This window comes from Sardina pilchardus, chromosome 3 (assembly GCF_963854185.1).
Source record: "Sardina pilchardus chromosome 3, fSarPil1.1, whole genome shotgun sequence".
NCBI classification, from domain to species: domain Eukaryota; kingdom Metazoa; phylum Chordata; class Actinopteri; order Clupeiformes; family Clupeidae; genus Sardina; species Sardina pilchardus.
Window position 1 is genome coordinate 39,072,174 of NC_084996.1, and position 22,531 is coordinate 39,094,704.

Here is a 22,531-nt window from a genome sequence, read left to right on the forward strand (position 1 = left end):
TGTGGTGGACATGGGAAATCGTGAGCTAAGCGGGCGGCGAAGTGAACGCACAACCGGAAATAGTCTTTTTTCCCCCTGTCTATGCTTTTGTGACATTTTATAAAATATTTAGAGAACGAAAAAAAAACCCATTATTAACCGGTTTTATGGATTTCAGAATAACGTTTCTGTTCTGGAACAGTTGAAGACCATTTTGTTTTCGTTTCCGTTCCTTTTAAAATTCCGTTCGTTTTCGTTTTTCGTTTTCGTTCCTTGAACCGGTTCAGAGCCCTGCTACAGAGGACACAAGTCTATGGGTCGGGTCTCAGGAGGACACAAATAAAGCTTATTATTAGTATTATTAGTAGTATTATAATCTTTTTGGAAGACTTTCCACAACATTTGGCTGCAGGAATTTGATCCCATTCTGTTAAATAGTAGATGCCACTTATGTGGAGCTCTAAGGCCAAGCTGGAGGTCAGTGTTCTTCACTCCAAAGGTTTTTTTTATTGCACAGAGGTCAGATTTTTTCCTGACCAAACACCTGCTAGAGGGCCATGTTTAGAGTTATGACTGTATTATGGTGTTCTAGGATCTGAGCCACTGCAGTGCCCTTAATGGTGATAAAAGAATTTCATACTCATGGATGATCTTCCACAGCTTGAGGCCATCATCTCTGTAGTAGAAGTTTGGGATCTCCTCTAGACCGCGCTCTTTGATATTCTCTGGTAAACATAAGGAGCTGTATGTGAGCGTTGCTAAAGCTTCCCTCAAAAACATCTTTGAACCAGTTAACCCAATGCCTGTATGCTTCAGAGGGGAGAGAAAACAATTAAAAGCCAAAGGTTAATAGCAGAAGTAGTTAACAGTATACATACATAAGAAACTATAGATATGTATAAACATTTATTTTACCAAATTGAATATTACAGTAGGCTATTAGCAAACAAATAACACACAAATCAGATATACTTCAGAGAAGAAGGCTTCCTCTGACATGAGCTGGTCTCGGGCCATGATATTGATTTGTAAAGTGTAGCGGAAATGGAGGACCAGGAGCTAAAACAACAAATACAACAGTTAACAAGTCTTGTGATTACCATAACATTAAAATGTATTTTTAAATGTTATGACTTTCCATATCCAACTACAGACCATATTTTCAGTTGACGCTGACCATTATAATGGAAAAGATATGTGCTAATAAAATAATAAACACAAGCTTGTAACTTGTGCAGCTGTGGCAGTTCAGTGATAGTTTTCCTCTATATTAAAAAACCCTACCTTGAAGAGGGGGTGTGCTGAGGGAAGGTGCCTTATAGTTGCCATGAAAAAGACTTCGGCCAACAAATGCGTACGAAGCAAATGGAAGTTTAGCTCATGCATGCTGAACTCAGCATTTCTCACGAAAATCTTGGCCAAGAGCCAGTCTTCACCGTCTGAGGGGAGAAATATGGGATTTTCTTCCCCTGGCTCCTGTTTCAGCTGTAGACAGAAATCAGAGTTTCAAAGTAGTACATCATATGTAAACCTGCGCTGTGGAATATAACACTTGGATTGAACCATCCATGTTTCTACCAGCATTCTACATAATACTGTATACCTGGATGGCAATGGGTAAGAGTTTATTGTCAGAGGTCTTGTAGAGCAAACAAAGTGGAGCAGCCAAGTACTGCGGACGGTCATGAATGACATTCTCCTTTCCAATTACACAGTTCAAGTCCTTGTAGTCACACAGGAAAATGTTTCGATTCTAGGGAGAGTGACTATAGATTAGTAACAGGTTACATGCATCATTATAGAATTTTATTGGGCTGGTCATTTTTGCCTAATCATGCTTACAGACAGATGCGCATACAAACTGTATGCGTAAACTCTGTATATGTAAACTCTTTGACAGACTTATTAAGAAACAAGGATACAAGAAGGTTTATTTGTGACATGCATATGATTACTAAAGTAAAGAATGCAGTGGAATTGTCAGTTCCTTTGCCTGTTGTGCATATATAAGATCTCATCCACATGAGAACGAAGGGGATTGAAAACAACATTTTTCCTTTGAGTTTTAAAAAGTTTCACATTCAAATGATATTGTTTTCAAAAATATTCCCATCCAAATGGAAACACAAAAACTGAGTGGAAACCCTGTATGCTCTGTCAGAGGGTGGTTGGTGGTGTAGAGGTTTCACACCAGAGGCGATTGCTCATTGAGTGCAGGGGAGGCTCAGCCTCTAAAATATCACGGAAAATTGCATCAAATAATGCCTATTATGGGCTATATTAGCAAGCCTAATATTCCAACTAGAACATGCTAAAAACGTGTTCAACTTCATGGCTATATCGTTATATAGCTATAGTTTCCTTCAATAAGGTTTTGCCGGTCATCTATCGTGATTTCGCACGCCTAATACATTGCTGTGACGACACAATCCATTAAAATCCCCATAGGGAGGGAAAGTAGGGGAGCGCCGGGTCGATTGAGACATGGGGCAATTGAGACACAGCGATTTTCTCGAAAACCATGCAAGCTTGAGCCGTCAGATTTTGACACTACGTCTAGCACATAACACCTACCAATCCTGGCAAAGCTCGTGACATTACGTCACGCCATTCAAAAGTTATTAGCGGGAACCGGTTTTCGTCTACAGTAAGTAAAATCTTACATGCGGTAGGTTTTTTGTGATCAAAAGTTGTATTTTGGGTGCCATGCAATAATAATATGATCAAACAACAGATGAATTCGTACTTAAACAGGCCCTAAAGTATGCAATGTCATAGTTTTGAAGTTTAGAGGCAAAACAGGTTTAAGTATCAGTAGTCGCTGGAGGTTCAATTGGTACAGCTGTTTAAATGTCCCTAACGCTAACCCCGGATGTGGCCACGTTACACGATCAATATCTGTATAAATCACAGAATTAATAACTGTTTTGCGATGAACTTGTTTGAATGAACAACATATATGTTGAATGAACAAAACATGTTTATGACATGAATCCACAGATATTTAGCGAAGTGAGGGAAACAAATATTACATGCGGTAGATTTTTTTTGTGATCAGAAAGTTACGCACGGGACAACAATATTTGTTTGACCTAGTTATATTGCGAGAAATTACGTGACATTTTCGGGATGACGAATACACTAGTATGTTGTCCGATATGCTTCATAAAAACGTGAGTAAGGTCAGTAGTTTCTGTTTAAAACATGCTGTATTAATTGCCCCTCCTATGTGTCTCAAACGACATGCATAGGTGGGGCATTTGAGACAAATGTCAACTCACGTTCAAAGTTTGAAAACAGCGCGATCATCCAACATATGTGTTAAATTACACTTGTAACTAAGACACAACACATATGAGTTGTTGATCACATGACAGTGTTTCCCACACATAGACAAATTTGTGGCGGTGCGCCACAGATTCAGCACCGGCCGCCACATATTGCGTTTCGTTATTCTTTCATTTATTTATTTATTTATTCTTATTTTTAAACGCTATTGAAAAACACGCAGCATTCGTAAAGCTGAATTTCCTTTCCCTGCGCTCCCTCTCTGTCACTCGCGCATCTGTCTCTCATACACACACACACGCACAGCCCCTACCCTCCGTGCACTGCACACCGCGGCTGTCTGTCTCCATGAAAACCAACGAGATCATCCCTGGAAGCGTGGTAGGTGGTCGCACTGATGCACCTGACGCTGCTCGGGTAGAAGCATAAAGTTCTCCCGCAACTTTTGTAGTCTATGCGTGCAACTTAATTACCAAACAGTAGAAGTAAACTCATTCTCCTTGGCCCGCTATCGTGTGCACTCAATGGACAGCCGCCCTCCACATGCACATTTAATCCAAATAAAACATTCACAATCGTGGACGCATCCATTGACGCACAGAAGACGACTAGCTAAATTACTGTTATATTCGGTTAGCATCATTAGTAGGCAATGCTGCAGACATTTGATTAAAACTCTTGCAGTCAAGTTGACTGACCAACAATGTTTTTCAACTCCAACACTTAAAAGGGACTGTCCCAAGGAGAAAAAGTATTAGCTTACCTTGAAACTTAAACACATGTGGGGAAACTGAACAGTCCAACCAGTAGAGTAGGCTATGATAAGCTTAGCCTTCTATGTTTACAATATTTTGAGGCTTCAACAAGACAGCTGAATTTAAGAAGTGGAGTTGTAATATGAATAGTAGGCTATATTCTGCATAAAGTTTGCTGTTAGGAATATCAGAAATGTCAGTATAGGCCTATATAATGTAAATAATTACATAATGTGTGTGTGTTTCAAATAAAGACAAGCTTCGCATCCTGGTAAAAAAAAAAAAAAAAAAAAAAACATTATATGAAAGGAGAGCGATAAAAAGGCGATGCAATGAAAAATATGGGTGCACCCCCCCCCCCCCGTCAGACATGGGGCGACCACCACACATTGCCTTCTAATCTGTGGGAAACACTGCATGATACAAATGTTTGTGTACATAACGTAATCTTTGAAAAGATCGTTTAACTGAAAAGTGTCGCAATTGACCCGGCGCTCCCTAATCTCATCGCCATCTAGTGGTTGCGTTCCTAGAGGCTAGCGAGAGTGGAGGGGATTTTCTTTTAGAAAAAATATATCTCGGCCCACGATGGGAACTTAGTTAAATGCCTTCAATATGCTATGCATTTAGGTCAGCTAGCTTCTAGTGGTCATACTTTATTTTTTAGAATCAGTTTAATTGTTTTGAGTTTGTTTGTAACATGGTGATAACGAACTACAGTACAGTAGCATTTGACGTCACCAGTTTGGGCGCTTCATCTCCAACTAGTGATGCACGATATATCGGCCGGCGATATGGTCATTTTTTTACACATCGGTATCGGTCCGATGTCAAAATAGGGCCGATGTGAACAGGCCGATATTATTCCTCTGTGTAGCTTATTGATGTGTAGCCTATGTAGGCTTAGACGTGAGTGTGGGGGCGGGGATGTTCGTTTTTGCACACGCGCATTAATGTACATGTCACATGAAGCAGGTGCTGAAGGCGGCAAAAAGACAAAAATCATTTCAGTCAAAGTCGTGTTTCAGTTGAGCAGGGATGTCATATGTTTGGTCATTTTTTAAAGTCTCTGAAGAGGACCAACGCTATGCTGTATGCAATGACTGTGAAGGCCGGGTGATGCGAGGGGGAGCTCGCGTCAAATCGTTAAACACAATCAATTTGATCACCCACTTAAAAAACAAGCATCCCGAAGCCTACAAAGAATATGACAAACTAGCTAATGCTAAGAAGCAGAAGAAAGCTACTGCTACGGCAGCTGCACCAGTCAGTAGCCTCATAGAACAAGCGCTGGAAAAGACGAAAAAATTCCACAAGGACCACCAAAAGCAAAAGGCGTTGACTGTAGCAATAACTAAGATGATCGCTGTTGATGACCAACCATTCTCAGTCGTGGAAGACGAAGGGTTCAGTGAGGTGCTTGAGGTCGCTGAGCCCCGCTATAACAAGCCAAGCCGTCGTCACTTTGCGGATGTTGCCCTGCCTGCCTTACATGATAACGTAGCTACCAATGTCCACAAGTTACTCGACAGCAATGTCAATGACATCAGTTTCACAACGGACATTTGGAGTTCCGACCTCAACCAAACAAGCATGTTGAGCCTCACGGCTCAGTGGATTGACGAACGCTTCGAGATGAAGAGAGTGGTGTTACATGCCCAAGAATTTCCTGGCTCGCATACAGGTAAGCTTGGCTATTTTTTTTGGACAGATGGAAATTAAATAATAGTCAAGGCAAAAGGGAAAGTTGTGCATGATGGCTGGCTTGCATGTGCCTAACACCTAGCACTACATATCTCGCGGTAGGCTAAATATAACTGTATCAGTAGGTATGGTCGTAATAGGAATTGCAAACAACAGCAGTCGTCTTGCCAAACCAATCGAACAACAGAGAAAAATCCGTGCTGTATGTATTTTTCCCATTTGCATAAGCCCACTAAGCAGACGACGAGATAGCTATAAAGTTTGGACTGTGCTAGTGAATGCAGGATTGTTTTGGGGTTTCTGTCTAGGCTAGCATCGTGTAGCATACTACAGAATGGCAGAAGTTGGTTGTTGAAAAAGGCGGTACTTTGGGGTTAACTGTAACCATTTTCTGAGGCTGTTGAAAACGCACCAAATCACACAATGTGGTCGTTTTGGGTGTCGTGGGCTGTAATAAAGGTTGTCGACGATCAAACTGACTACTTTTTTCATTCGTTTTAAGAGTTTAAAAGAAGAATTTCTAGTTGTCTTGCCAATCGCGCTCATAGTAGCCTATCCGCTGACGTCGGGTCCCGTAGCAACACAGTAGGCTACAGTATGAGGCTGCTAAGCCTGTCTTGTTGGCGGTGGCCTGTTGGAGGGATTGTAAGAAAAGTTGTAGCCTAATTGTCAAATCGACTCGTTTTTTTTTTTTTATTTCTTCATCTGAAGAGGAGGAGAAGAAGGATTGGCAGCGATTGCGGCCGGGGCAAAAGTATAGTGTGGAGAAACCAGGTCCGCAGAGGTACGGCTCGCCAGCACCTGGGCTACCTTGTTGAGTTTATTATGTGGTGTCAAAACCGCAAGGATGTTTTTCCCCACAGTATTTTGGCAGCAGCTGCCGCCAAATTTGCCAAATTCTACCCTCCTGCTTGAATCAGACCGTCATCCGCACACAAGGATGTTTTTGACAGTAGGCTAGCCTATGTTGGCAGCAATTGCTAAATTCTATCCTCCTGCTTACCCAAGCTAGAAGAAAACCAAAAACTCTCCTCTTAAACTCTTCAAATTAATTTTCAAAGTAGTCAATTTGATTGTTGACGACCTTTATTACACGCTACGACACCCAAAACGACCAAATTGTGTGATTTGATGCACGTTTTAAACGGCCTCAAAAATGGTTACAGTTAACCCCAAAGTACCAAAAAGGCTTTATATCATGTGCCAGCTAGCTAACGTGTCTTTCATTAAACGTTTTTTTTTTTTATCATTATTATTTGTTCTAGGTGCCGTCAAAGCCAGTGCATTTGACTGCATGTTTACACAATGGAAAATCCGGAAAGAAAATGTGCACGTCGTGCTTCGAGACAACGCACGAAATATGGTGAAGGCGATGGAGGAGTGTGGTGTTAAAAGCCTGGGCTGTATGCCTCATCTTGGGCAGTTAGCTGTACACGATGCAGTACTAAGCCAGCGAAGCGTTGTTGACTCTTTGGCTAAAGCCAGAAAAATAGTCAAACATTTTAAAAGCTCCCCTCTTGGTACCTCTCGGCTGAGAGACATCCAGAGAGAGATGGGAATGAAGACCAAAATGCTACAACAGGACGTCCCAACGCGCTGGAATAGTACATTCATGATGATGACAACTCTGCTGGAACAGAAGCGCGCACTGGTTATGTACGAGGCTTACCACGGACTGCCTCTATCTCTCAACGCATCAGTGGAGTCTCATTGAGAAAATGACAACACTCCTGGCACCTTTTGAAGAGTTGACGAGAGAGATCAGTTCGCATACAGCTTCAGCTGCTGACGTGATCCCGTCTGTTGTGGCACTTAAGCGTTTTCTGAACAAGACAGCTGAAACCAACAGTGGGGTCAAAACAACAAAGTCTGCACTTCTTGAAGCTGTGAACAAGAGATTCGAAACCAGTTTCTCTGACAAACTCTACTACTTGGCAACAATCCTGGACCCCAGATATAAAGATCGCTACTTTGACGCAGACCTCAAGCTACTGGCAAAAAACAAGCTAGAGAAAGAAGTGGACAAGATTATGACAGCGTCAGCGACGACCAGCGCCAGAGCCACAGTTGGGCCTACACCAGTCGCAGAAGAAGCTGAGCCAATAGAAGGTGAACCACAAGAAAAGAGGATGCGTACGTCAAGTGAAGGGCATTCATTCCTGGACATGTTCGATGAAATTCTGGAGGAAAAGGAGCAGGATGAACAGACAACAGGTCCAACGAGTGTGCAGGTAGGCTATGTTTACTATACTATTTGAAGATTATCTTTTTAATGATTTTTAGTCTTTTATTCAAGTGAAGTATTTCACATTTCTTTGTGTCTAAGTAATCTCTAATCTAGTCTAATCTCATGAAAAACTGTGATCTATAGTTATTATTGAACTTTTAGACTTAAGAGTTTTGGCCTCATAAGAAAATAATGTAATTGAATGAACTATTATTTTATTTCATTTGATGTCATGAATACAAATGTTGAATGATAATTTTCTGATGATTTGCCAGAGATGTATATTTATTTATACACTTCTCAATTGTTCTTTTAGGTGCATGGTTACCTGAGTGAGCCCACTATCCCCAGAAATGTGAGCCCACTGCAGTACTGGCAAAGCAACATGACCCGCTTCCCTGCCCTCGCCCCAGTGGCACGCAAGTACCTCTCAGCTCCATGTACCAGTGTGGACAGTCTCTTCTCCGCAGCTTCAAATGTTGTCAGTGAAAAGAGAAATAGGATCGGTACAGAGAGAGCAGAAATGCTCCTGTTTGTTAAGCACAACATTCATCTGCTTCCAAAGGTCAAGGGTTAGGCCTAACCCTAACGTACTTAGCAGTTACAGTACTTAGTTACTGTACTTACAATTCCAAAGACTGCAAAAGCCTGTGTTTCTTCAGTCCAGTTGGTTCTGGCTCCATTTTATTTTTTATTTTGCTAAGTGGCTTTGTGCGTCTCAATGACTCTTGTAAGCTATACCGGTGGGGGTTCAAACCCCCGGCAGGTCCTACCATGCCGGGCAGGTTTCAGAGTAGAGGCCAGACAAAAGTCAGCACCTGATCCTCCAGGTTGGGGGTTGGGCGTGGGGTTAACAACCCCACCCTGGAAAAAACACTTTGTTACGGAAACGACGACGACAACAACCCAAACATACTCAGGACCTAGAGTAGACTTGAGCCAGCCAACTGGCGAAATGACTATCCCTAATGAAAGCCCTCAGGAGGAAGTTAGTGATACGATGGCAAGTCTGCTCAGGCCCAAAGCCAAGCTTCGGATAGGAGCGTGGAATGTACGTACCATGTATGAGACATCAAAATCAGCTCAAGTGGTAAATGAAATGAGGAGGTACCACCTGGACATTCTTGGAGTTAGTGAGTGCCGCTGGACCGGATCCGGACGCCAAATTATAAGCGATGGCCCGACCATCCTGTACTCTGGACATGAGAAGACTCACACCAATGGTGTAGCCCTGATTATTGCCAAGGAGAAAGTAAACACCTTGATGGATTGGGAGCCAATCAGTGACCGAATGTTAAGAGCCCGCTTCAACTCAAAACACTGCAAGCTTACCATCATCCAGTGTTACGCGCCAACAAATGAAGCCGATGACGAGGTAAAGGACGAATGGTATGAACATCTAAACCAAGTCATATCCAAAGTCCCTCGTCATGACATGCTCTTGATTACGGGAGACCTGAACGCGAAAGTAGGAGAGGATAATACCAACTACGAAAGGGCCATGGGGAAACACGGTTGCGGTGTTATGAATAACAACGGTGAACGTCTTGCAGACCTCTGTTTAAACAACAACTGCGTCATTGGAGGTACCATCTTCCCCCACAAGTCAATCCATAAGCTCACATGGAGGTCACCAGGTGGTAGATCATTCAACCAGATCGATCATATCATCGTCAATGGAAAATGGCGACGGTCACTTACAGATGTTAGAGCTTTCCGAGGGGCTGATGTTTTCAGTGACCACCACCTAATAACAGCTACAGTGAAGTTGAAACTTCGCAAGGTGAAGAAACAGAGTCAGCAAAGGAAACAACTTGACACCATCAAACTTAAGTGTCCAAGTACGAAACAGCAGTTTGTGCTAGAAATTAGGAATCGCTTCCAAGCACTTGCCGATATGACAGAGGAGAATACCCCAGTTAACACCAAGTGGGATGTGATCAAGCATACCTATGTGGATGCAGCAACTAAAATCTTGGGATACAAGAAGAAAAACAACAAGAAATGGATAACACCTGGTACATGGCAAAAAATTGAGGAAAGGAAACAACTGAAAGCAAAGTTGCTAAGCACCAAGTCCCCAAGACTCCAGGAACAGGTTCAAAAGGCCTATACGGCAAAGGACATAGAGGTCAAAAGGAGTGCCAGGAAGGACAAGCGGTCTTTTGTAGAGGAAATGGCGTGTGAAGCTGAGCAGGCCGCAGCCAGGGGAGAGTTGGGGACCGTCTATAAGATAACCAAACAGCTCTGTGGCAGAAACACCAGCCAGACAGCCCCCATCAGATGTAAAAACGGGAACGTTATAACAACTGAAAAGGAGCAAGCAGCAAGATGGCTCCAACACTTTCAGGAAGAGCTAAACTGCCCTAAACCAGACACACCAGCCAATCCTCAACCAGCATTAGATCTCCTCGACATCGACACTAGCCCAATTACAGCCTCTGAGATCAAGGATGCTCTTAAAGCCATGAAGAGTGGCAAAGCAGCAGGCATCGACTCCATCGAAGCAGAGATGCTCAAGGCTGACCCTGTCACCACAACATCAGTGTTGGTTAAACTCTTCAGGACCATCTGGGAGAGTGAAACCATTCCAAGTGACTGGGAAAAGGGACTAATTGTGAAACTTCCCAAGAAAGGCAACCTACAGATCTGTGACAACTGGCGTGGCATTACACTACTTTCCATCCCCAGCAAGATCTTCTGCAGAGTGCTCCTCAAACGGATTGAACCAGTAATTGACAACAAGCTGAGGGAAGAACAAGCCGGCTTCAGAAGAGGCAGAGGATGCATTGATCAGATCTTTGCACTAAGAAACATCATTGAACAGTGCATTGAGTGGAATGTCCCCCTATACATCAATTTCATAGACTTCAGAAAGGCCTTTGACAGTGTGCACAGAGAGACCCTTTGGAACATCCTGAGGTCATATGGAATCCCGGACAAAATTATCACCCTGATTAGCCTGTTCTACAACCACTTTGAATGTAGTGTGATCATTAACAACAAGACACTCTCTGAATGGTTCCCAGTAGAATCAGGTGTACGGCAGGGCTGCATCCTCTCCCCCTTTCTGTTCCTAGTTTCCCTCGACTGGATCATGCGTAACACTACATCGGACATGCGCAGAGGAATTCAGTGGACGCCTTTCTCCCACTTAGAGGATCTTGACTTTGCGGACGACCTAGCAGTCTTGTCCTCAAAGAGAGATCACCTGCAAGAGAAAACGGATAGGCTGAGTAAATATGCAAAACAGACAGGTCTGAACATTAACACCACAAAGACACAAGTCATGTGCATAAACACCACCAACCCTACACCTATCACCATCAATGGCGTGCCACTCGAGTTTGCAGAGGACTTCACATACCTGGGGAGCCTCATCAGCAAGGACAATGGAGCGAAAAAAGACATTCAAGCAAGGCTCTCAAAAGCTCGTGGGGCATTCGCAAGACTACAGCCAATCTGGAAGTCCCGACAGTACCATCTCAGGACCAAGATTCAGCTCTACAACAGCTGCGTGAAATCTGTCCTTATGTACGGTTCTGAATGCTGGCGAGTGGTTAAAGGGGACATGAATAAAATCAGTGCCTTCCACAATGGGTGCCTTAGAAAAATCTGCCGAATCTTCTGGCCCAACAAAATAACAAACAAGGAGCTGTACACCAAAACAGGATGCAGAGATGTGGTCCTTGAAATAAAACTCCGGCGACTCAGATGGCTAGGCCATGTTCTAAGAATGGAAAACGAGAGGATACCAAAGGCAGCGTTAAGATGGACACCACCGGGAAAACGTAAGCCTGGGCGGCCAAAGAACACCTGGCGGAGAACAGTTGAAGGGGAGCTGAAGGAGATGAAGCTTACATGGAGCGAGGCACAGAGACTAGCACAACAGCGAGATGAATGGCGTCGAGTCGTCGAAGCCTTATTTCCCATCCGGGAAGAAGAGGATTAACCTAATATTCGAAGGCCATTTCAGTTCCTGTAGGCTACAGTGACCACAACTTAGTGGCTATTGCAAGGAAGGGAAATGTACCAAAGGCTAAGCCAAGAGTCATTTTGACCAGGATCATGAAAAGGTTTTCTGAGGAGGCTTTCTTAAATGACATTTGTAAGACAGACTGGTCAAGTGTACTCAAAGAGGAGGAACCAGATGTAGCATTAAATGTATTTATGTCTAAGTTTGTGCCCGTGATAGACCAGCATGCGCCAGTGAAAAAGATGACCGTAAGAACTTCTGGCGCACCTTGGATGGACGAAGAACTGAAACAACAGATGGCACTGAGGAATGAGGCAAAGGCAACAGCTAATAAGACGAGGAGTGTAACTGATAGAAGGAAATATTGTAAACTAAGAAACTCTGTTACTAAACTCAATCTGAAGAAAAAGAAAGCACACTTGACTTCACAGTTAAGAAAATTTAGCAGTGATGGAAAAAAACTATGGAAAACGTTGAATAGTTTGTTGGGGAATAAAACACCAACACAACCAACATTCATTGAGAATGATGGGACATTCATCACAAACCCAACAAAAATTGCCAATCACCTAAATAATTATTTTCATAACAAAGTGGCTAAACTAAGGAGAGAGCAATTATCAGGGGGGAGTCATGACTCCAACCTTATGATAGGGCAACTAATTAAGGAGCAATCTTTTAGCTTTCAGTTTGCCAAAGTGGAGGAGGATACAGTGAGCAAGTTAATTACTTCATGTTGCAAGGACCAGCAAGCAGGCATTGACAACGTAGATGGTAAGTTTCTGAAAATGGCAGTGAGTTACATCTCCCAGCCCATTTGCCACATATTTAATGTTAGCTTAAAGAGTTGCATTTTTCCCCAAGCCTGGAAGGAAGCAAAAATTATACCACTACCTAAAGATAAAAAGAAAACTTTTACACCACCAAATAGCAGACCAATAAGTTTGCTTCCAGCACTTAGTAAAATATTTGAGAAAATAGTTTTTAATCAAATTCAGCATTATTTTTCTGAGAATAATTTATTAACAGAATTTCAACATGCCTACAGAAAAGGATTTTCAACATGTACAGCTTTAACCCAAATGACTGATGACTGGCTGCGAGAAATCGATAACAAAAAAATCTGTGGTGCTGTCCTTCTAGATTTTACTGCAGCATTTGATGTCATTGATCATGGACTGTTACTTCAAAAGTTTGAGAGATATGGTTTTAAACAGTCAGCACTAAATTGGTTAAATAGCTATCTGACAAATAGATCCCAAAAGGTATATTTTAATGGTAGTTTCTCAAGCAGTGTGAATGTTGACTGTGGGGTGCCGCAAGGCAGCTGTTTGGGACCTTTGTTGTACTCTATTTTCACAAATGATTTACCTTCAGCGATACAAAATGCAAAAGTTGTAATGTATGCAGATGATACTTCTATTTATACATCTGCAAAAACATCAGCTGAACTGACACAAGTTTTGAACAAGGTGCTAGGAACAATAGAAAGATGGGTAAAACAAAACAAACTCGTTCTCAATATATCTAAAACCAAAAGTATTGTTTTTGGCTCTAGTCACTCATTGAGTCATGACCCAGCACTTAATCTGTGTATTAACAAAGAACAAATTGAACAGGTAAAGGAAGTAAAGCTACTTGGAGTCATCATAGATTGCAGACTGTCCTGGTCTAAACAGATTGACCACATGGTTAAGAAAATGAGTAGTGGCTTGGCACTACTCAGGTATGGTGGCCAGTTTCTCACTCAAGAACTAAGGAAAAGGATTGTATGCTCTTTGGTTTTAGCACAGATGGAGTACTGTACTATTGTGTGGTCAAATGCCAACAAAGATCACCTTGCTAAACTTCAGCGAGTCCAAAACAAGGCAGCACGTCTTGTTCTTAAATGTTCCTACACAACAAATATCACTTACATGCATTCCATTTTACAGTGGTTGAGAGTGGAGGAAAGGCTTCATGTCTCTTTACTAACATCAACTTGGGCAGTTTTACACAACAAAATGCCATTAAATCGCTATAATCTCCTCTGTAAAAGTTGTGATATTCATACATATAACACAAGGCATGCAACAGCAGGGAGACTGAGCATCCCAAAGAGCAATACGAATGCATTTCTACGCACTGTTGAATATAGATCAATTAAAGCATGGAACAATTTGCCAACCAAATTAACTATATTGAATAGTAAAGTGGTTTTTAAAAAACAGGTGAAAAAACATCTGAGCCTATCATATATAAACTAGGTTAGTGCAGAGGTAGAGATGTTTGTCACAAGGTCTTAAACCATTATTATAGTAATTTATGTTTATGTTTATATTAAATGTTTTTTTGTTTGTTTTTTTCTTTCTTTCTTTTCAATGTATGGTGCTTAAATGAATGTACAGATATGTGTAGAACTTTTAACTGTGTGTGATTTTATTGTTGGACCCCAGGAAGAATAGCTGGGTTTGCGCCCAGCTAATGGGGATCCTAATAAACTAAACTAAACTAAACTAAACTAATATTTGTTGTTGCGTTTTGCACTTCTGGGCCACCGTAGAATACAGTATTTCTGAAAATAAAATGCAAAAGTAAAAGAAAAAAATGACTTCTTGATGATTAATTATATTATCATAAAAATGTGTTGTATATCGACATCGGTAAATATCGGTATCGGTCTTTTCAGGAATATTAATATCGGTTATTGGTATCGGCCACAATTTTCACATTGGTGCATCACTATCTCCAACTGATCAAAACGGCAATTTGCTTAACTGGCTTTACATATTTTTGTAATAACAGGGAGTGATGTAAACCACGTGGTAATTACCTTTATGTTGGGATAAATTGTGTTGTGCTCCTACTCACACAAGAGCTGGCAGTAAGTGTGATTGTCTACTAACTAACCATTTAGCTAACAGGCTAATAAACAAACCATGCTAGGTGAGTAACGTCGTCAAAGGGTGTCACGTCACTTGTAGTTGTAGTCCATTTATGAAATGAAACGAGCAATTACGTTTTTTTAAAATAAGGCGAAATAGGGTCTGCTATTTTCATAGTTAGTAGATTATTACAGTATGCAGACTGAAAATATTTTTATATAAATATTTTTGGTGGATAAGATCGCTGGTATAGCTGCGTAGTATTTATTTAAAAAGTCGGTCTAAGGGACTTTTTGGAACATTGGAGCTGTAAGAACGCAACTGCTTGGGGCGCTGGTTTTCACTTTCCCTCCCTATCCACGATATTCCGCAGCCAACAATGGGGGTCGCCATGACTATTGTTTTTGCTCAGATTATTATTATTATTATTATAGTGTTTTCCTCTTACCGGAATGTTTTGCCCTTTTTCACCAACTTGGCATGCTCTAAAACTCCTCTTCCTCTTACCGGAATGTTTTGCCCTTTTTCACCAACTTGGCATGCTCTAAAACAGCTACCTGTAGAATTGATACCTCTACTGAGAGACATACCTCTGGCCTAGGGTGTGGCTCAGGGACTCTATAGTGCCACCTAGTGCGTTGTGTGTTGTGGTTGACACATACATTGAAGAAAATGAACCAAATTTGGTGGGCTTGTGTGTTATTGCTATCGCTAGTCAAAGACAGAGCAGTGTTGTCTGTTGTGGTTGACACATACATTCACGAAAATTAGCCAAATTTAGTGGGCATGTGAGTTGCTCATGCACATGCACATCAACCCACACATGTTGCTTTGTTAGATTCCGAAATGTCACGGGTCCGCACCGCAGGTGCTCGGGCCCGCCATCGCCGCTTGTGGCTATATTTTTATTTTATTTTTGCAAACATGTCGGTACGCCGGAAATCCGGCGTGGCGCCGGAGCGCTACGAGGCCTGCACACACACACACACTTTAGATTTTATTTTTGTTGTATGTTAAAGGTTGGGTACGGAATTCGCAAAACGGCCGGCAGATTTTGAATACATACAACCTCAAGTCCCGCCCTCCATGCACCAACGAAAATTATGCGCGAGAGCGAGCCAGGCTAAATGAAATGCCAGCCTGGCGTCTACAGCACTATGAGCTCTAGTCTCCATACAATTGCCCACATCAACTTCCCCAATTACCATCTTTATTCACCTCCAAAGGGTTGTAGGTAATAGTTCCACAAATCAGACAAGGTAGATGATTTTATAGCCTACATTATGGTAAAAGCACCTTAGTCTACCAGCCCCTTCGTTCGGAAATTCTAAATCAACGATGCATTTTAATACACCAAAATAACGTTTGATATAGGCTACCTTACATCTTTCAGTAGCCATAGGTGTGTATATTTGAACAGAATCTGGTTTGGTTCTTACCAGGGCGTTTATCTTCTGAAATATCCGAGTTTAGTGCTGGCCCGCTGGTTCGCCTATTCCACTGTAGCTCCAAGCGGTTAAGTTTCGATTTCATGTTTACAACACTCTTCAAGTCACGGTAAAATGTAATTTTTTGCTACATAGCTTATTTATTGCGTGGGTGATTGAGTTTCCGTAGGTATCCGCTGCCTTAGTATGTATAGAAATGAAGTGACACATACAACTTGAGGGGAACATTATGGGACGTGTAGCAGGCCTACAGTGGGTACGGGTTGAGAATGCACCTTCTCCCGCGGGACTCCCGAAGAGATCCCGCAGGCCGTCAAGCCGATTTTTTTCGAGGCTAAGGCAATGTACCCAAACAACCACCAGGTGGCAGAAAGTTTCATCCCGCATTTCAAAATGATGAAGACCGCATATCCGTCAATAGTCGACTCCTTAATCTCATTTAATCATTACAATGAAGGTGATGACTGGCGAAATTATTCAAACGACGTTTCAATGAACCATTGTTGAAATGAATGAAAATGGTTATAGAAAATCGCCTACAGCCTAACGCCGACACAGCTGATTCTTTGATTGATTCTAAGCTGTTTTGATGTAGGGGATGGGTAAACTGGCGCGCTACAAACATGCTACCAATCAAATGTAATATTAGTAGGACTAGCCTACTTAGACACTTTAGTCATAGGCAACGTTGCCATGTTAATTTGGGCTAGAAGTGCTTGCTTGTGGTGGCGCTCCTGTCCGCTGCTTCTCCCGAATTGTGTGGCAAATTTGTCAGCAATCAGCTTAAATGTCAAATCATATTTATTTCTCTTTGTCGCCATGGTATGATAATTTTCGAGCATAACTGCTTGTCCATAGCTCAGTGACAGGTGTTAATAGCCTTGCCATAAGCACTGCTGCAGGTGCTTCTTTTATTATGCGGTTAGAGCATAAGCGCTTACTCATATAGACTATAACTCAGGGACAGGTGCAAAACCACCAACTGGGATGGATCGAAGGGCAAGCAAGCACTGCCACACAACGTGAAGGCCTTTGTGTTGTCAACACTAAACAGAAAGTTTCCTACGATGGGGAGAAGTGGCCGCAAGGACTGCATCGATAAGATCAACGAATACAGTAATGTTTTACAACCCAGCTGGTATCCGCTGTTCATTCCGACATATCCCCACTCGGCGGTAGGCCTAGGCCTATTTAACTTTTTTTTTTCAAACAACGTGCCATTCCGACATGAGGTCATTAATAGGCTATTAATGTCATAACTATTAGGCTATCATTAGGCTTACTATGCATGGCTGTAGGCAGCTATGAGGCCACTGAGATCTGGACCTCATCGGTTTTGTGAAAGCCGATTGGAAATACATAAGTTTAGAGCGAACGTTTCAACTATGTTTGCCATGGTAGACAAAAACACTCAAATAAAACAATAGCCTAAAAAATAACTGCATGCGTAATGGACACGGCTCTATATCCTAAATAATTTTCGAGGTTCGCCATTTGGTAATATTACCTATCCCTACTGACAATAATTTAGATTGAGCACAACTAAAGTTGCACAAAGGCAAAATACAGTCCTAAAAGCCTATTCTATATAGCCTGGCCAATATTGTAGATGTGCAAAAGCAGCATTTGCGTGCGTGCTTGCCGGTGAGGCTAAATCATAAAAAAATGGAAAAAGGTTCGCACACTTGAAATCCTTCTTTTTTGATTTGATTTTATTTTCGTGTGGTCTTCTTCAGATTAAAATTTAAGTACGTGCGCTATTTAACCCCTCGAGACCGACTGCAGTCTGCTGACACAGCCAGACAACTCTCCCAACCCATTCATTCGTTTTGGCCGATATAACCCATTCATTTGTTTTGTGCGTATATAGATTCCTGCATGCTGCATTACCGTGACCCTTAGCCTACCTTGTGGATGATTTTTTCTCATTGGAATACAGCAGGACATAATGCCTTTTATCTAACAAACGCAAAAGCTGAGATTGTTGGAAGGACTAGGCTACTCAACAAACTTGTTTTTCGTTTCTGGGAGATCTCGTTATCGTTTTGGATTGTCGGATTTTTATACTTATTGTTTGGACTTATGGACAATGAACTTTGAGGGGTGGTTGTTAGTGCTTTACAAAGCTTTGTGTTAATAAGTGTCGGTCCTCCTATCCTTCAGCTCACTGCGCGATGCAGTTGCGCATAGTGGCCACGAAGTCATTAACTGTTTACGACACAATACATGATATTTGTGTTTTTCGTTTCTTAGATTTAATGCATGTTTGACATGTAAACAGGCCTTCAGTCCGTTAACTTAAGGCCTTCTTTTGCATGGGGTTGCTCGCATCCGCCCGTAACCTAGACTATTATGTGCGTGGCTGCATACTCTTGATTATAATAAGAGGCAAATTGTTACAGGACAACTTAAACTGACTTCCCCAATGCTTCCCCGCAGCACATTACATTTTAATATAGGATGAACAAAGTCTATGCTATATTAAATCCAGTAGCCTAATAATTCTATGTGCCACGTCCGATTTCGCAAGTGATGTAGTAGGCTACGTTTAAACATCGACAAACGTCTGTGAGACTACCCATTTCATGAAGAGCAATTGTCTTGTGCGATCATTCCCCCACACTTGTCTAACCAGTTCACTAGACATTATAGCCTACCTATATGCGGCATTGAGGACGATTGCCTCCCTCCCCCCTCTCTCTCGACAGACACTTCCTGACACTAGGGCTCGGGATCATGACATCAAAACTTCGCGGGCACAGCCACATTGGCAGCTTCACTCCTTAGTTTACTATGGATTACTATGGATTTACTCCCGCCTTTTAGTGTGTTCCTGTTACTTAGTTTTTGCCTTCTTGGTAGTGTGTTGCTGTGTAGTGGGGTGTAACAGTGCAACCCACGATCGCAAGAGGAAAAGAATAAATCGCTACTATATTTCTGCTTCTTGTTTTGTGCATCTGAATGAATGGATATTACGTTCAGTGCGCTACCAAATGGCGGCGATATTCCTAGAATGCAAGGCGTGTGCCCGAGCCCTATTATGTAAATGTAAAAATGTGTGTGTGTGTGTGTGTGTGTGCGTGTGCGCTGAACCACGAATTCACATATTAACTTTTCTTTACAGCAGACATCGCAATCATAAAAAAATCGCAAAACTTTTTAATAAAATAATGCCTCTTGTCTTAATGGGTTCCGGAAGTTCGTAGAGTAAGTTTTGAACCCCGGTCGCTGACGTATGATCAAGATGCCTCAACCAGTTACGCCACAGTTCAAGTGTCAATCTCTTCGCACTTAGCCAAGAAATATAAAGGATTCAGTCAGTCGAGTTCATTTATTCGCGGCATGCACTTGAAACGCCGATCAAAAGTTCTGACATGTTAAACTGACGTTAGTCATTAATTCACCATATGATAAAATGCTGTTATATTGACGCACAGTAGCCCACGGTAGTCTATGTCTATCTCTGAATCAACATGAACATGCATAACGAGATCCATATATTCTAAGTTGCTAGAAACTTCTTTTGCGGAGCTAGGCCTACTAGTCGATGGTTACAATGAATCACCCTCACTGCCCTATCGCATATCTGACCATCCATTGTTACAATGTTACAAAATGCGCAATCTTCTCCATGCATGTAGCCTACGGTTATAAGTAAAGTGACATGATAGGCATGTAGGCCTATTAAAGATATTTCTGTTAAATACATTTTATTTTCAGTTGTCAAAAGTGGTGGGGACAAAATCTGTGATAAAGTGCTGGGTAAGCTACCCAGCGTCGCCGGTTAAAATGAACATGCCTCCGTTTTAAAATAGCCTATAGGCCTACACATTTCTAAGTATTCCTAGCATAAATGTCCATCTTGTCCATCTCTTTCGTCTTCGCCTTGACAATAATAGCCTATTCACGGAAATGCGGTCTTGTAACCGTAATGAATTAATGAATTAATCTAAGGTTGCCTATATCGAGTCTTTCAGGTTGAATTGAAGGCTTCTAAAACCATTTTCATTAATTTCAACAATGGTTTATTGAAACGTCGTTTGATTATAATTTCGCCAGTCATCACCTTCATTTTAATGATTAAATGAGACGGATTAAATGAGACGGATATGCGGAGCATTTCTCTCTCTCTCCATTGACCAAAACGTTGCTCTGGCATCTCTGCTGGACTGACTGAGTTATAGGCTACGTCGAGTGAGAGAGCCAGCTGTGAGGTATGCTGTAAAACATTCGAAAACTCTGAAACTGCAATCTGACATGCCGAGCGTGATGTCTCTTTTCTCCGCTTGTCACCAGCGCGGTGTCTTCGGGTTTTTCCGTGTTTTCCGGTATGAGCCGAACCTTCATTTTATTAAGGCGGTCTTATGTTGCCCCCTTGCGGTTGCAGTTTTAATTAAAGTCCCGATGCTTCGGGAGTCCCGATGTGCGGGAAAGAAAGGAGCATTCTCAACCCGTACCATCTGTAGTTAGTTTCGTTTCAGCACTGACTCGCGGTCAACAGCTTTCGTGCTATGTGCACGAACGGGTCGCGCGTGCGGGGGGGAGGGGGAAGAGGAAGACCGTTAGATTGACAAATGAGCTGTGAAATGATGGTATGGGGTTTAGAATACTATTGCCTGGAGTTTTTCGAGCCATGCCCGTTCCGCAGATGATTGACATGTTTAATTTCCATTTCAGTGCTTCCAACTCAGTGGCTGTAAGTGGGTTAGGAATAGGATTTCAAGTGATTTTGCAAAAATGACCAAAAAAGCTAATTCCATACCCTACCTTTAAGCGATCAATGAGTGTCAGACTTGAGGTTTACAAAGAATTGTAGGAGTAGGGAATGTAGCAGACTTGGGAAGCGTAACTGAAATAATGCTACTTGTATTCAAACAAACAAATGTTCATTTGATCATACCTCCATCTCTCTTCGTAGAGAGCTGCCATCTGGTAGGAAGGACTTCACCATATCTTCAGTAACCAAAAAGTTCTTTGGAAGTTCTAAACATTTTTCAATCATCATGGGGTTTAGGCCATTAAGAAACTGATAGCCAAAGAATTCATCCTCTTGCCAGTGCTGTCGCACAAACTCTGCAATGAGAAACAATGGCAGAACATTCTGAAAGCAACAAACCCTCTTACCTAAGCTTGTTTATGAGCTCATGATAAACATACCATAGGTTTTTGTCTTTTTGGTGACAAAGATTTGATCCAGATCATGAAAGCTCTCCCATGAGCTCCTGTTGTCTGCCAATGCATTCAGTTTCACTGGAACAAATCTACAATCAAGTGTTAAAGTGAGCTCTATTTTCAAACTAATTTCTTTTCTTTTTTTTTAAATGCTTGAAATGAGCATTACTGTAGGCCTAGGTCCTCAAAAGTGTTACTATGAGACAACCTGGAGGAAGGAAAAATCCAAAATGAAGATCTACTCTGGATCAACCCTATTTCTCCCAGAGGTGGAAAAGTCCAGCTTCAGAAAGTAAAAGTCCTACCACATATCTGAGCCATAGAAAGAGAGAGTTGCGACACGCTTTGATGTCGCCACCACACGATCAAAAGTTCCAAAAAACCTGCACTGAATGGCTGAATCGCAGGAGGGTGGGATGTACTTCTGGATGCTGGAGGGTGTAATCAATCAAAGCCTAGAAATCTAGACGCACCCTAGCGGCCAAAACTATTTTTGCCTAGCGGGATGGTCTAGGGTCGCACCGTTGAGGCCAAGCCTGCGCTAGGCTCGAGTTCAGCCTAGCCAATCAGAACGCTCTATCTGTGTACGGAGTCCTTGAGCCCGCCTTAGTTCACCTTCGGCTTCCGATAAGACGCCAGGGGGCTGGACATGCGACATGCGTCCTCGTTCGAAGCGCGCTCGTTTGAATCGGCTTTGGAAGAGTTAGACTTGGGCTTTTCTTTGAAGTTTGAGCAGAAAGAAGCACTCAAGTCATTCGTTTTAAAGAAGGATGTATTTGCTGTTTTGCCGACCGGCTACGATTGGTCACAAATGCTGGCCTATTACGTGCAGAGGCAGTTTGAAAGACAACTGTTCATCCCACCCACAGGCTTCAACTCTGTGAATGGTCTGACCCCAGACTATACATTTCTGTGTAGTTTGGCTTGCCAGGCTACCCATAACATGGAATCAGCCTGGAAAAAGCACTGCCATTTTTTCCTATGGATGTCTATGGGAGTGTCGCCACTCTGTTTTATCTACCGCTCTGATCTGTGACAACCATTCAATTAAACCAGCTGATTTTAAATAGCACAACCCTTCAGCCAAGTGAAGCAGCTAATTGACAAGATCACCTGTG

At 42.2% G+C, this 22,531-nt stretch overlaps 1 protein-coding gene across 1 annotated transcript in view; it reads right to left on the reverse strand.

Annotated features, from left to right (window-relative positions):
• LOC134076004 (polyunsaturated fatty acid lipoxygenase ALOX15B-like) overlaps positions 1-21,321 on the reverse strand; it is a gene marked incomplete at its 5' end in the record, with an annotated part of 39,329 nt that extends 18,008 nt beyond the window's left edge. The window contains 5 exons of the mRNA XM_062531025.1: positions 620-789; positions 952-1,038; positions 1,264-1,464; positions 1,583-1,732; positions 21,142-21,321. Of these exons, the coding sequence (XP_062387009.1) occupies positions 620-789; positions 952-1,038; positions 1,264-1,464; positions 1,583-1,732; positions 21,142-21,321 (788 nt within the window). The remainder of the gene's footprint in view (positions 1-619; positions 790-951; positions 1,039-1,263; positions 1,465-1,582; positions 1,733-21,141) is intronic.
• Between the last annotated feature and the right edge of the window lie 1,210 nt (positions 21,322-22,531).